General features: G+C 37.7%; 1 protein-coding gene across 1 annotated transcript in view; it reads left to right on the top strand.

Moving 5' to 3' along the window:
* Positions 1–15,353, top strand: part of MEIKIN (meiotic kinetochore factor) — a gene marked incomplete at both ends in the record, with an annotated part of 121,732 nt that overhangs the window by 27,987 nt on the left and 78,392 nt on the right. Inside the window, one exon of the mRNA XM_079701562.1 lies at positions 7,318–7,382. Within this exon, the coding sequence (XP_079557688.1) occupies positions 7,318–7,382 (65 nt within the window). The remainder of the gene's footprint in view (positions 1–7,317; positions 7,383–15,353) is intronic.

A 15,353-nucleotide genomic window follows, 5' to 3' on the forward strand; every position in this document is an offset into this window, starting at 1 on the left:
GTTATGTAGCAAGTATGATTGGTAACCCACAAATTCAGATGTTTGTTTATTCAATATTTGTTGAGGACTCACTGTATACCAGAACTGTTCTGATTGCTGGAGGTATATTTGCTAACTATCCATCTGTCTGTCTGTCTATCTATCTAATTGCTGTAGTGAACAAAATTGATTAAAAACAAAATCTCTGCCTTCTTTGAGTCCACATTCTAGTTGGAGGAGATAGACAATAAATAAATAAGCAAGTAAATTTATACCATGCTATATGGTAATGAATGCTATGGAGAAAAATAAAACAAAATAGGGGACTAGGGAGTATTGGGATAGAGATTTGCTCTTCTAAGTAGTGTGGTCCGAGACTCACCATTGAAAAGGCAGCATTTGAGCAGAGACCTAAGGAAGGAGACAGAGCAAGCTGTGTAACTCATTGGAGAAAAGAGCATTCCAGGTAGAGGGAATAGCTGGAGCCATGCCCTGAGGCAAGAAGGCCTGGGCTCCTGGTGTGAAGTGAGGGAGGAGGAGTGAGGTAAGAGATAAAGTGAGAGAAGAAGCAAGAGGCCAGATCATATAAGGCATTTTAGTCAAATATAAGTGAATTGGAAGGCCTTTGAAGGGTTTAGAAGGATGATATGATACGACTTATGTTTTAAAAGAATCATGCTAGCTGCTGTGTTGAGAATAGACTATGATGAGGCAAGGAATTAGGGAAATTATAGTTAGGAGACTACTGCCCTAATCTGGGCAAGAAATATTGGAATATGGACCAGAGTGGCAAGAGGGGAGATAGTGAGAGGTAGGATTTTGGATATATTTTGAAAGCAGAACTAAGAGGATCCACTGAAGGACTGAGTGGTGAAGTATGAAAGTAGTCAAAGCTAACACCATGGTTTTGGCTTGAGCAACTGGAAGGATGGAGTTGCCATTTATTAAGATGGGGAAGACTGAGGAGAAACATATTACCAGGGGCAGGTGAGTTTGGCTTAGGGCATGTAGACTGAAGGGTAAGGTATGTGGGAGAGATGTTCAAGGACGTGGTCACATTCTGGATCATGAATACCTTAAGAGCTGGTATTTTTATTTTTTCCTGAATATGATGAGAGCCTATGAAAGATTTTCAGTAGGACTGTAAAATATAATGATTTTTTTAACACCTAATCTTCAAAGGTTGAAAGAACTTACACAAAATTCATACAAGTTTAAAAACAAAGTCAGGAGACACCATCAAGAAAGTGAGAAGACAGTATACACAATGGGAGAAAATATTTGCAAATCATATATCTAATAAGGGAATTGTATGCAGAGTATGTAAAGAACTCTTACAACTCAACAATAAAAGGACAAATAACCTGATTTAAAAATGGACAAAGCATCTGAACAGGCATTTCTCCATAGAAGATAAACAAATGGCCAATAAGCACGTGAAAAGATACTTAATATCATTATCCATTCAGGAAATGCAAATCAACTTCATTGAGATAGAACTTCACACCCACTGGGATGGTTATAATCAAAGAGACAGATAACAAGTATTGTCTTGGATGTGGAGAAGTTGGAACTCTCATACATGGCTGATGAGAATTTTAAATAGTGAAGGTGCTTTGGAAAATAGCTTGGCAGTTCCTCCAAATGTGACCCAGCAATTCAGTCCTAGTTTTGCATACGTAAGAGAAATGAAAACTATGTGTACACAAAAACTTGTACATGAATGTTCACAGCAAGTTGATTCATAACAGCCAAAAAGTAGAAACAATCCAAATATCCATCTACTGATGAATAGATAAATAAAATATGGTATATCCATAATGGGATGTTATTCAACAGCAAAAAGAAGTGAAATTCTGATATGCACTACAACATGGATGAACCCTGTAAATATTATGCTAACTGAAAGAAGCCAGTCATACAAGACCACATATTTTATGGTTTCATTCATATAAGATAGCAAGAATAGACAAATCTGTAGAGACAGAAAGCAGACTAATGATTGCCTAAGACTGGGAGGTTTGGAAGGAAATGAGAATTGACTGCTAGTGGGTATAGGGTTTCTTTTTGGGGTGATGAAAATGTTCTAAAATTGACTGTGATGGTGGTTGCACAACTCTCTGAATATACTAAAAACCATTGAATTACACACTCTAAATTGGTAAATTATAAATTAGTAAATTATATGGTATGTGAATTATATCAATAAATCTGTTAAAAAAGAAAAAGTTAGGACCAAGGAAGCCAAGGAGATATAATTTTTAATAGACGATATAGATATAACCAGATTTTGTTTATACCAAAATTAAATGGTAGACAGTACAATGTGGTCTTCTTTGATGAGGATCTATAGTATTGGTACTTTGTGTTGCTGAGTGTGTGGGGGCAAGGACTGATAAACTGCTGAGCAAAAATTTCTGTGGAATTTTAAATTACCCAACCAAAATTCTTGCCAGTCATCCTACCTCTTCGCAAACATATGCATCATATTTCTGTCTTGTGCAATCACTCTTGCAGCAAAGAAGAAGATGGATTAGGAGTGATTAGATTGAAGGGATGACTATTGTGGCATTCCAAGTGAGGCATGATTAGGACCTGAACTTTAGTGGCAAGGATTGCTTAGAAGGAAAACTTGAGAACAATTCAAGAGTGATAATCAACTGTTGTTAATGACTGGTTGGTTAAGAGAGGAAGATGGAGTCTGTGATGACCCTCAGCCCTCTGACTTAGGAAATAGGATGAATGATGACTCATTCACTACGTGAAGGAACACAAATAGAAAAGCAAGAGTGAGTTGGAGTGACAGGTCTGGAAAACACTGAAATACCTACAGCACTTTGAAGTGGAGATATCTAGCAGGCATTTGTATATCCCAGCCTGGAAAACAAGGGAAAGGTTCTGGGCTGAAAGCATAGTTGTTCCCTTGGGAAAGTGTTTAGAGTGAGAAAAGAATAGTTTTAGTGTGATAGGCTCCTTATAGTTATGCTTGCATCTAAATGATGAGAAATTTCTGAAGAAAAGAAAATCAGTGACTTTTATTCTTGGGTGAATTATTCTTCCTTGGTGAACAACAATGAAAATTCTAAGGATAAATTATTAAGAAAATATAGCTTTATTGATTTATTTTTTAAAATAACTGATCTAAACTTCTCACGGGCTTTGATCACCTTTCTCCCCTGTTTAGCAGGGAAATGATGAGATAAAGTTATTAATGCCATCCAGTTACTTCCAGGTAAAAGTCTCTTCTGGGTAAAAGCTGAGTCTTTCAGATTTTCTCCCACTCCATATTCCTGAGGATGATCATACCTCTTGATTTGCCTGGGACAGTCCTAGTACATGCCTGCTGTTCTCACATAATCTTTTATAGAGCCTCCTTTTACTCTCAGAAAGGTCCCAGTTTGGACAAATCGTCACCCTAAATATAGGTGTATAGACCAGAGGTGGGGGATGGGTGAAGTTGGGTCTTGAGGGTGTCTGGGATCCACAAGTTGTCTCTGAATTTTTACTGATTTGTGCTGCAGGTTTCAAGACTAGTTCATTGATGAACTTACAGCCGTATTTTGGGCCTGAAGTCCTCCATTGCTGAGTTTTCCTCACCTTAGCTTTTATTGCCGTCCCAAACCCCTTAAGTCTCATTGAAGTCCTCCATCCAGATTTTGACTTAGTTGCCTTTCTACAACCTTCGTGGTAAACTCACCTAGACACAACAGCCCTATGCCAGGTATTTTGGTTCTAAATTTGACCACCTTCTCTGCATTGCCTTTGGTATGTGGAACCTTGAGAACTAGTTTACAGTATACAGGAATTAAGGGACTCTTAGGAGGGCTGAGGCCTCCTCTCTGCCTGAGTATCCCAAGCTCTTATTTTTATGCTGAGTTTCTACCTTGTGTGGATGTTTTCTCCTAGAGTTCTAAACAGAGAGTGTGGCACATGCCCTCTACTTTGGGCTTTCTCTTCACCTCTTCTAATGTCATCATCACACCTCTTACCCCCACCTCCAGATTTTGGGCTTGAAGGAGAGAAGTCAGTCCCCATTGTCTAACTGCTTGTTTCCTAAGCCTCTGTCCCCTTTCTCTTTCCAATAAACCTTTAGGCTGGAAAGCGTAGAGGGGGGATCTGTCTTAGGTCACATGAGTTCTTATAGTAAAACTCTGTAGTTCATGTAAAACTCTGTGGTTCTGTCCACAAGACTTAATCTATATATGTTAATAGGACCTTGAGGAATGTATCAGGATGTTAAATGTGCTTTCATGTAGTCTTAGAGTTTGGACAGTGACCTTAATAGATGAGAACAAAATAAAAATGACAATTACCCCATCCCCTATTCTGTGTAGAACCATCTATGTAGAATTTGTAATAAGTGAGATCAAAACCTAATTCTTTCAACATTAGACCATCACCAATCTCTAAGCTATTTAAGAAAAGACAAAGAATGCACTGAGAGGATGAAATGATCAAGAATGTTTATTTCTTTGATAAGAGTTATTGGTGTCATATGCAAGGAGAGGGGGAAACTTCTCCCTCACCTCAACACAAGAGAGAAGCTCCCAGAGATCCATTTGGAAAGTTCAACATATGTTCCCTGGAATTTGGTTTCTGACTCACACCTGGTAAAGCTAAAAGCAAGAAGGTCTGTTAGATGCTTTGGAATGGCTGATAAAGGGGACACTAGAAATACTTTCAGAGTTTGGCACAGCAAAGATTTGTGCATATTGCCCAGATGTCAGACATAGATCCCACAGAAGGGATCATCTTGAAAGGGATCATGCCCAATACGACTTCCTGGAAAGGACAAAATAAACTTGACTGAAAGAGACTGAAAATTCTACCATCAAATTGAAAAGCTGAGGACATCATAAAGAGCAAGTGAGAGAGCCCCAGAGATAGGGAAATCTTATCACCGAACCCTTCAAAATACTTCAGGTTTGGTCTTCCCTGGTGGCGCAGTGGTTAAGAACCCGCCTGCCAATGCAGGGGACACAGGTTCGAGCCCTGGTCCAGGAAGATCCCCCATCCCGCAGAGCAACTAGGCCCGTGCACCACAATTACTGAGCCCACACTCTAGAGCCTGCAAGCCACAACTACTGAAGCCTGCGCACCTAGAGCCCATGCTCAGCAACAAGAGAAGACACCACAGTGAGAGGCCCACGCACCGCAAAGAAGAGTAGCCCCCACTCGCTGCAAGTAGAGAAAGCCCGCGCACAGCAACAAAGACCCAACGCAGCCAAAAATAAAATAAATAAATTTATTTAAAAAAAACTACTTCAGGTTTGAAAGAGTCAGCATTTGGTTATCTGTCATGCCCAAAGGGCACCAAGGACATATTATAATAGTATCAGTTAAGATCAAGAAAGACCTTTCCTACAGTTCCTTCCTGCTACTCCAATGCCAAAGGATCCTAAAGAGTAGTTAACAAATGGGGAAGGAAAAAGAGCAAGAAATAGAGGGAAAAAACAGCGATGGTTGCTTTCCTCACTGCAGGTTACGAGTCTAAATTAGACCTAAGTTGGGAAAAGGAAGAGGTTTAAGTTGGATAATAAGAGTTTAGTGTTGTGATATTATGCTGGGCTTTTTATTACCTAAAAATGACTATTTATAGGCCAGAGAATACCACAAAAGCAACAGAATACACCTGAAAGGGGCAAGAAAGTACTATTTTGACAGGATGAATTAATTTTTTTGTATCTGATTTTTTTCCAATATTTTTTATTGAAGTATAGATGATTTACAATGTGTTAATTTCTGCTATGCAGCAAAGTGATTCTGTTATATATATATATATATATATATATACATTCTTTTTAAAATATTCTTTTCCATTATGGTTTATCATAGGATATTGAATATAATTCTCTGTGCTATACAGTAGGACCTTGTTGTTTATAAATTCTATATATAAAAGCTTACATCTTCTAACTTCAACCTCCCACTCCATCCCTCCCCCAATCCTCTCCCCCTTGGCAACCACCACTCTGTTCTCTATGTATGTCATTCTGTTTCTATTTCATAGATAGGTTCATTTGTGTCATATTTTAGATTCCATGTATAAGTGATATAATATGGTATTTGTCTTTCTCTTTCTGACTTACTTCACTTAGTATGATAATCTCTAGTTGCATCCATGTTGCTGCAAATAGCATTATTTTGTTCTTTTTTATGACTGAGTAGTATTCCATTGTATATATGTACCACATCTTCTTTACCTGTCCATCTACTGATGGACATTTAGGTTGTTTCCATGTCTTGGCTATTGTGAATAGTGCTACTATGAACATGGGGGTGCATGTGTCTTTCTGAATTATAGTTTTTAACAGGATAAATTTAAAGGGGAAATATGAAGGAATAAAATACTTTTTTGCTTACTGAGTTCAACTTTTCACTAAAGCAGTAATAGGAATTTAAAAATCATCTTCTCACATTTAGTTTTCAACTCCACTCTCTTGCTGGGGACTCAGAAATTCCACTTTGGTGGTCAAAGGCTGAGCTTTGATTATTTTGTATTCCTCTTGTAATAGCTAATCCTCTTTTACACATTTGGATAGGATTGGGGGCAGTCTCATTTGTGAAAGTATAAAATAGAACAGAGTATTAATTTTTTTAAAGTATTATCTCTAATGTTACTTGAGATCCTTACCACAAGAATCCTGGAAAACAAGGGACTTCCCAGGTGGTCCAGTGGGTAAGACTCCACACTCCCAATACAGGGGGCCTGGGTTCGATACCTGGTTGGGGAACTAGATCCCACATGTATGCCACAACTAAGAGTCATGCTGCAACTAAGAGTCGACATACCTCAACTAAGAAGTCCACATGCTGCAACTAAAAAAAAAAGATCCTGCTTGCCGCAAAGAACACCCTGCATGCCGCAACTAAAACCCAGCACAGCCAAAATAAATAAATAAATAAATAAATAATAAATAAATGTTTTCTGTAAAAAGGTAATGAGATATCATTTCTTTAAAAAAAAATGAATCCTGGAAAACAAGATTGCTATTCCTTTTCCATAAATGAGATAATCAAGACTCAAGACAGGTAAAGTAACTTTCCCAAGGCCACTGAAGTATAAGTAGCAGAACTGAGCTTTAAATCAAGGTCTGTCTGATTCTAAATACTATGCTTTGTCCTCTACACGTATTGTCTCACACTGATGAATGTATAAGTATATTGCCCTTTATTATGAAACTATTTGTTCATATAGATATGTTAGCATTTTTTCTAACTAGCTTTATTTTTTCTATAGGATAATTGATTGCATACAAATGTCTTTAAGTATTATTTGAGGATTCTCAAAAGTTACTGAAAGAGTAAAAGAATCCCATTAATTTGTTCTTATTCTAGCATGATGATGTTAGCAGACCCAAGTATTTCTCCAAAACCAAAGAGTACTGCAAATTCAGAATCAGGTAATTAGTAATGAAACTAATCATTTTCATAATCCCCTATTTATTTATTTATTTTTAACATCTTTATTGGAGTATAATTAACATCTTTATTGGAGTATAATTTACAGTGTTGTGTTAGTTTCTGCTCTATAACAAACTGAATCAGCTATATGCATACATGTATTGCCACATCCCCTCTCTCTTTTTTTTTTTTTGTTTTTTTTTTTTTTTTTTTGCGGTACGCGGGCCTCTCACTGTTGTGGCCTCTCCCGTTGCGGAGCACAGACTCCGGACGCGCAGGCTCAGCGGCCATGGCTCACGGGCCCAGCCGCTCCGCGGCATGCGGGATCTTCCCGGACCGGGGCACGAACCCGTGTCCCCTGCCTCGGCAGGCGGACTCTCAACCACTGCGCCACCAGGGAAGCCCACATCCCCTCTCTCTTGCGTCTCCCTCCCACCCTCATTATCCGGCCCCTCTAGGTGGTTGCAAAGCACCGAGCTGATCTCCCGGTGCCATGCAGCTGCTTCCCAGTAGCTATCTATTTTACATTTGCTACTGTATATATGTCAATGCTACTCTCTCACTTCGTCCCTGCTTACCCTTCCCCATCCCCATTCCTCAAGTCCATTCTCTACGTCTGTGTCTTTATTCCTGTCCTACTCCAAGGTTCATCAGAACCATTTTTTTAGATTCCATATATATGTGTTAGCATGCAGTATTTGTTTTTCTCTTTCTGACTTACTTCACTCTGTATGACAGACTCTAGGTCCATCCACCTCACTACAAATAACTCAATTTCATTTCTTTTTATGGCTGAGTAATATTCCATTGTATATATGTGCCACATCTTCTTTATCCATTCATCCAATGATGGACACTTAGGTTGCTTCCATGTCCTGGCTATTGTAAATACAGTTGCAGTGAACATTGTGGTACATGACTCTGTCTGAATTATGGTTTTCTCAGGGTCCATGCCCAGTAGTGAGATTGCTGGGTCATATGGTAGTTCTATTTTTAACTTTTTAAGGAACCTCCGTACTGTTCTCCATAGTGGCTGTATCAATTTATATTCCCACCAACAGTGCAACAGGGTTCCCTTTTCTCCACACCCTCTCCAGCATTTATTGTTTGTAAATTTTTTGTGATGGCCATTCTGATTGGTGTGAGGTGATACCTCATTGTAGTTTTGATTTGCATTTCTCTAATGATTAGTGATGTTGAGCATCTTTTCATATGTTTGTTGGCAATCTGTATATCTTCTTTGGAGAAATGTCTATTTAGGTCTTCTGCCCATTTTTGGATTGGGTTGTTTGTTTCTTTGATATTGAGCTTCATGAGCTGTTGTATATTTTGAGATTAATCCTTTGTCAGTTGCTTCATTTGCAAATATTTTCTCCCATCTGAGGGCTATCTTTGAGTCATGTTAATGGTTTCCTTTACTGTGCAAAAGCTTTTAAGTTTCATTAGGTCCCATTTGTTTATTTTTGTTTTTATTTCCATTTCTCTACGAGGTGGGTCAGAAAGGATTTTGTTGTGATTTATGTCATAGAGTGTTCTACCTATGTTTTTCTCTAAGAGTCTTAGAGTGGCCTTACATTTAGGTCTTTAATCCATTTGGATTTTATTTTTGTGTATGGTGTTAGGAAGTGTTCTAATTTCATTCTTTTACATGCAGCTGTCCAGTTTTCCCACCACCACTTATTGAAGAGGCTGTCTTTTCTCCATTGTATACTCATGCCCCCTTTATAAAAGATAAGGTGATTGTATGTGCATGGGTTAATCTCTGGGCTTTCTATCCTGTTCCATTGATCTATATTTCTGTTTTTGTGCCAGTACCATACTGTCTTGATTACTGTAGCTTTGTAGTATAGTCTGAAGTCTGGGAGCCTGATTCCTCCAGCTGTGTTTTTCTTTCTCAATATTGTTTTGGCTATTTGGGGTCTTTTATGTTTCCATACAAATGGTGCAATTTTTTGTTCTAGTTCTGTGAAAAATGCCATTGGTAGTTTGATAAGGATTGCACTGAATCTGTAGATTGCTTTGTGTAGTATAGTCATTTTCACAATGTTGATTCTTCCAATCCAAGAACATGGTATATCTCTCCATCTGCTTGTATCCTCTTTAATTTCCTTCATCAGTGTCTTATAGTTTTCTGCATACAGGTCTTTTTTCTCCTTAGGTAGGTTTATTCCTAGGTATTTTATTCTTTTTGTTGCAATGGTAAATGAGAGTGTTTCCATAATTTCTCTTTCAGATTTTTCATCATTAGTGTATAGGAATGCCAGAGATTTCTGTGCGCTAATTTTGTATCCTGCTACTCTACCAAATTGATTGATTAGCTCTAGTAGTTTTCTGGTAGCATCTTTAGGATTCTCTATGTATAGTATCATGTTATCTACAAACAGTGACAGTTTTACTTCTTCTTTTCCAATTTGGATTCCTTTTATTTCTTTTTCTTCTCTGATTGCTGTGGCTAAAACTTCCAAAACTATGTTGAATAATAGTGGTGAGAGTGGGCAACCTTGTCTTGTTCCTGATCTTAGTGGAAATGGTTTCAGTTTTTCACCATTGAGAATGATGTTGGCTGTGGGATTGTCTTATACGGCTTTTATTATGTTGAGGTATATTCCCTCTATGCGTACTTTCTGGAGAGATTTTATCATAAATTGATGTTGAATTTTGTCAGAAGCTTTTTCTGCATCTATTGAGATGATCATATGGTTTTTATCCTTCTGTTTTTTAATATGGTGTATCACAATGATTGATTTGCGAATATTGAAGAATCTTTGCCTTCCTGGGATAAACCCCACTTATCATGGTGTATGATCCTTTTAATATGCTGTTGGATTGTTTGCTAGTATTTTTTTGAGGATTTTTGCATCTATGTTCATCAGTGATACTGGCCTGTAGTTTTCTTTCTTTGTGACATCTTTGTCTCTTTTTTTGTTTGTTTTTTTTTGTTTGTTTGTTTTTTGTTTTGCATTACGCGGGCCTCTCACTGTTGTGGCCTCTCCCATTGCAGAGCACGGGCTCTGGACACGCAGGCTCAGTGGCCATGGCTCACGGGCCCAGCCACTCCACGGCATGTGGGATCCTCCCGCACCAGGGCACAAACCCGTGTCCCCTGTGTTGGCAGGTGGACTCTCAACCACTGCGCCACCAGGGAAGCCCCTTTGTCTGGTTTTGGTATCAGGGTGATGGTAGCCTCGTAGAATGAGTTTGGGAGTGTTCCTCCCTCTGCTATATTTTGGCAGAGTTTCAGAAGGATAGGTGTTAAGTCTTCTCTAAATGTTTGATAGAATTTGCCCGTGAAGCGATCTGGTTCTAGGCTTTTGTTTGTTGGAAGATTTTTAATCACAGTTTCAATTTCAGTGATTGTGATTGGTCTGTTCATATTTTCTATTTCTTCCTGGTTCAGTCTCGGAAGGCTGTGCTTTTCTAAGAATTTGTCCATTCCTTCCAGGTTTCCATTTTATTGGCATATAGTTGCTTGTAGTAATCTCTCATGATCCTTTGTATTTCTGCAGTGTCAGTTGTTACTTCTCCTTTTTCATTTCTAATTTTGTTGATTTGAGTCTTCTCCCTTTTTTTTTGGTGAGTCTGGCTAATGGTTTATCAATTTTGTTTATCTTCTTATAGAACTAGGTTTTAGTTTTATTGATCTTTGCTGTTGTTTCCTTCATTTCTTTTTCTTTTATTTCTGATCTGATCTTTATGATTTCTTTCCTTCTGCTAACTTTGGGGTTTTTTGTTCTTTTTTCTCTAACTGCTTTAGGTGTAAGGTTAGGTTGTTTCAGATTTTTCTTGTTTCTTGAGGTAGGATTGTATTGCTATAAACTTCCCTCTTAGAATTGCTTTTGCTGTATCCCATAGGTTTTGAGTCATCGTGTTTTCAGTGCCATTTGTTTCTAGGTATTTTTGATATTCTCTTTGATTTCTTCAGTGATCTCTTATTTATTTAGTAGTGTAGTGTTTAGCCTCCATGTGTTTGTATTTTTTACAGGTTTTTTCCTGTAATAGATACGTAGTCTCATAGCGTTGTGGTCGGAAAAGATACTTGATATGATTTCAATTTTCTTAAATTTACCAAGGCTTGAATTGTGACCCAAGATATGATCTGTCCTGGAGAATGTTCCATGAGCACTTGAGAAGAAAGTGTATTCTGTTGTGTTTGGATGGAATGTCCTATAAATATCAATTATGTCCATCTTGTTTAATGTATCATTTAAAGCTTGTATTTCCTTATTTATTTTCCTTTTGCATGATCTGTCCATTGGTGAAAGTGGGGTGTTAAAGTCCCCTACTATGATTGTGTTACTGTCGCTTTCCCCTTTTATGGCTGTTAGCATTTGCCTTATGTATTGAGGTGCTCCTATGTTGGGTGCATAAATACTTACAATTGTTATATCTTCTTCTTGGATTAATCCCTTAATCATTATGTAGTGTCCTCCTTTGTCTCTTGTAATAGTCTTTATTTTAATGTCTATTCTGTCTGATATGAGAATTGCTACTTCAGCTTTCTTGTAATTTCCATTTGCATGGAACATCTTTTTCCATTCCCTCACTTTCAGTCTGTACGTGTCCCTAGGTCTGAAGTGAGTCTCTTGTAGACAGCATATATACTTGTCTTGTTTTTGTATCCATTCAGCCAGTCTATGTCTTTTGGCTGGAGCATTTAATCCATTTGCATTTAAAGTAATTATCGAAGTGTGTGTTCCTATTACCATTTTGTTAATTGCTTTGGGTTTGTTTTTGTAGGTCTTTTCTTTCTCTTGTGTTTCCCGCCTAGAGAAGTTCTTTCAGCATTTATTGTAAAGCTGGTTTGGTGGTGCTGAATTCTCTTAACTTTTGCTTATCTGTAAAGGTTTTAATTTCTCCATCAAATCTGAATGAGATCCTTGCTGGGTAGAGTAATCTTGGCTGTATGTTTTTCCCTTTCATCACTTTAAATATGTCCTGCCACTCCCTTATGGCTTGCAGAGTTTCTGCTGAAAAATCGGCTGTTAACCTTATGGGGATTCCCTTGTATGTTATTTGTTCCTTTTCCCTTGCTGCTTTTCATATTTTTACTTTCTACTCAATTTTTGATAGTTTGATTAATATGTGTCTTGGCGTGTTTCTCCTTGGATTTATCCTGTATGGGACTCTCTGCGCTTCCTGGAATTGATTAACTATTTCCTTTCTCATGTTAGGGAAGTTTTCGACTATAATCTCTTCAAATATTTTCTCAGGTCCCTTTTTTTCTCTTCTTCTTTGGGGCCCCTATAATTCGAATGTTAGTGTGTTTAATGTTTTCCTAGAGGTCTCTGAGACTGACCTCAATTCTTTTCATTCTTTTTTCTTAATTCTGCTCCCTGGCAGTTATTTCCACCATATTATCTTCCAGCTCACTTATCTGTTCTGCTGCCTCAGTTATTCTGTTTTTGATTCCTTCTAGAGTATTTTTAATTTCACTAATTGTGTTCTTCATCACTGTTTGCTCTTTAGTTCTTCTAGAGCCTTGTCAGTGTTTCTTGTATTTTCTCCATTCTGTGTCCAAGATTTTGGATCATCTTTACCATCATTACTCTGAATTCTTTTTCAGGTAGTTTGCCTATTTCGCCTTCATTTATTTGGTCTTGTAGGTTTTTACCTTGCTCTTTGTCTGTAACATATTTTTTTTGTTGCTTCATTTTTTTGTTTTCATTTGTGGTGCTGTATTCCTGTCTTACTGGTTGTTTGGCCTGAGACATCCAGCACTGGAGTTTGCAGGCAGTTGGATAGAGCTAGGTCTTGGTGCTGAGATGAGGATCTCTGGGAGGCCTCACTCTGATTGATATTCCCTGGGATCTGAGGTTTCTCTGTTAGTCCGGTGGTTTCGACTTGGAACTCCCACCACAGGAGCTCGGGCCTGACCTCCAGCTTTGGAACCAAGATCCCACAAGCTTCGTGGCATGGTAAAAAAATAATAAGAAGAAGAAAAATAGAAAAAAAGGAGCAGTACAATATCAAAGAATAAAAAAACAAAATAAAATTAGAAAGATGAAAAATATATTAGGAAAAATAAAACTATAATTGAAACATGTGCAACAAGGTAAAATAAAACCACAACAGAAAAAAGAAAAAAAAAAGAGTGGGGTGGGGTGGGGGAACAAGCCAGAAGGAGAGATCACCAGTTGCTGGGGGTTCCTCTATCCCCTTAGGTGTCCGTGGTCCCCCACCGGTGCCTGCTAGGTGCCCTAGTTGTGAGGAGATGCGAATTTTGTTTCCTCCTAGTACACCCTCTTGACCCTGACTCCCTCTATTCATTTTTGTCACAGTGCCACAGTATATGTTGAGAAAACTGGTAGCCCAGGAAACTGAGTGCTTTTTAGTGTGGTTGTGTTTAAGAAATGAAGATATGTGAGGTTAAGTCTTAACTATCCCCACAGCACCCATCATTAATTCATTTAATAAACATTTACTGAGTATGTATTCTGTACTAGGTATTACTATATATACCGATAAGGAGTGATATATTTTCCCTGAGCTTGCAAATTTCAGTCATAGGAGAGGAAGATAATCAGTAAACAGATGCATTGGAGTTATGTGTGATGATTGAAAAATAAAAGAATCAGCAAAGTGCCTTGCATTTTTGGCCCTCTATTATTTAGTTTACTATTAGAATAAACATAGCAAGACCTTTACAACCTTATTAACATCTATTGTATTTCAGATTTCTATTTATTTCCTGCAAGAAGTTTTATAGCATCTATTTGGGGATAAATTTAAAGAATTGCTTGCTTTGCTCCTGATGGATATAAATGTTTGTATGAACTAAAAAAAAAGAGTTTTTTGGTGTTGTCTTCACTTTAAGTGGTTGTCTTAATGAGCATTTAGAAAGTGCCAGGTATTATGTTAGGAAGTGTGGGTATAAAAATGCTTAAGATGGTTTCTGTTCTAAGGGAAATGAATCTAGTGATAAAAACTAAACTTGTAAAAGCACACATCCTTGGAAAGAGTAGCACCTACTACCTTGGAGGGTGAGCCTTAGAAGGAAGATTTGCTTTATAGATCACAATTAAGGAACTTGTGAACAAGGGAAGAAAGATATGAAAGGGAAAGTTGGTAAGGGTATCAAAAACAATCATGATTTTACCTAGTTCTTGCCAGATTTTGGCTGTGGAAAATATTATTTATAAAGCCTGGTAGTAAGGCAGAATATTGATTCTGTAATTATGTATGCTTGTGTATTCTTACTTTTATGTGGTTGATTGACTTAAAATTTTAAAGTAAATAAATTACATCTTGCTCTAGAGTTATTTTTTACACATTCCTTAATTCAGCAAATCCAAGTTTGTTCCAGTTGTTTGTCAGGCTCTTTACTAAGTGTTAGGAAACCAAGAAATGGCTATATTCCTGGCCTCAAGGGTTCATAGTCTAGTAATAGAAACAAACAAACAAGAAATTACTCCTCAGACATCTCCTGCTCAGTCTTCTTTGCAATCTTATCTACTGCTATTAGCTATTAAATGTGGGAGTTCTTAAAGGCTGATTCCTAGATTTTAATCTCTGTTCAGTCTACCCACTGATATGTATAAGTGTCCTATAAAAGGCAGGGCTTCCAAATTTTCCATTCTAGACTCTCCTCTGAGGTAAGACCCTTATATGTAGCTGCCTTCTGGACATTTCCTCTTGGATGTTTCAGAGACACCTTATGTCATCATTCCTTAATTCCACTCATTCAACTAATATTTATTAAGCATCTACAGTGTAACACAAACTGTTTTAGTTGCTGGGGAACATGACAAATTTCTTGCCCTAACAGAGTTTATGTTATAGTGGAGAAAGAAAGAAAATAAACAGATAAACAAATACATATATCACAACATCAAAAATAAGAGTAATGAGAGAAAATAAAGAAGGGTAAAAACAGAGTGTGTGACTAGGGATGCTGTTTTAGACAGGCTAATCAGGATAGGCCTCTCTGAGGAGGTGACATTCGCACAGAGCTTGAATGAAGTGAGAGAGTG

The sequence above is a fragment of the Hyperoodon ampullatus genome, assembly GCF_949752795.1.
Source record: "Hyperoodon ampullatus genome assembly, chromosome: 4".
Taxonomy (NCBI): Eukaryota; Metazoa; Chordata; class Mammalia; order Artiodactyla; family Ziphiidae; genus Hyperoodon; species Hyperoodon ampullatus.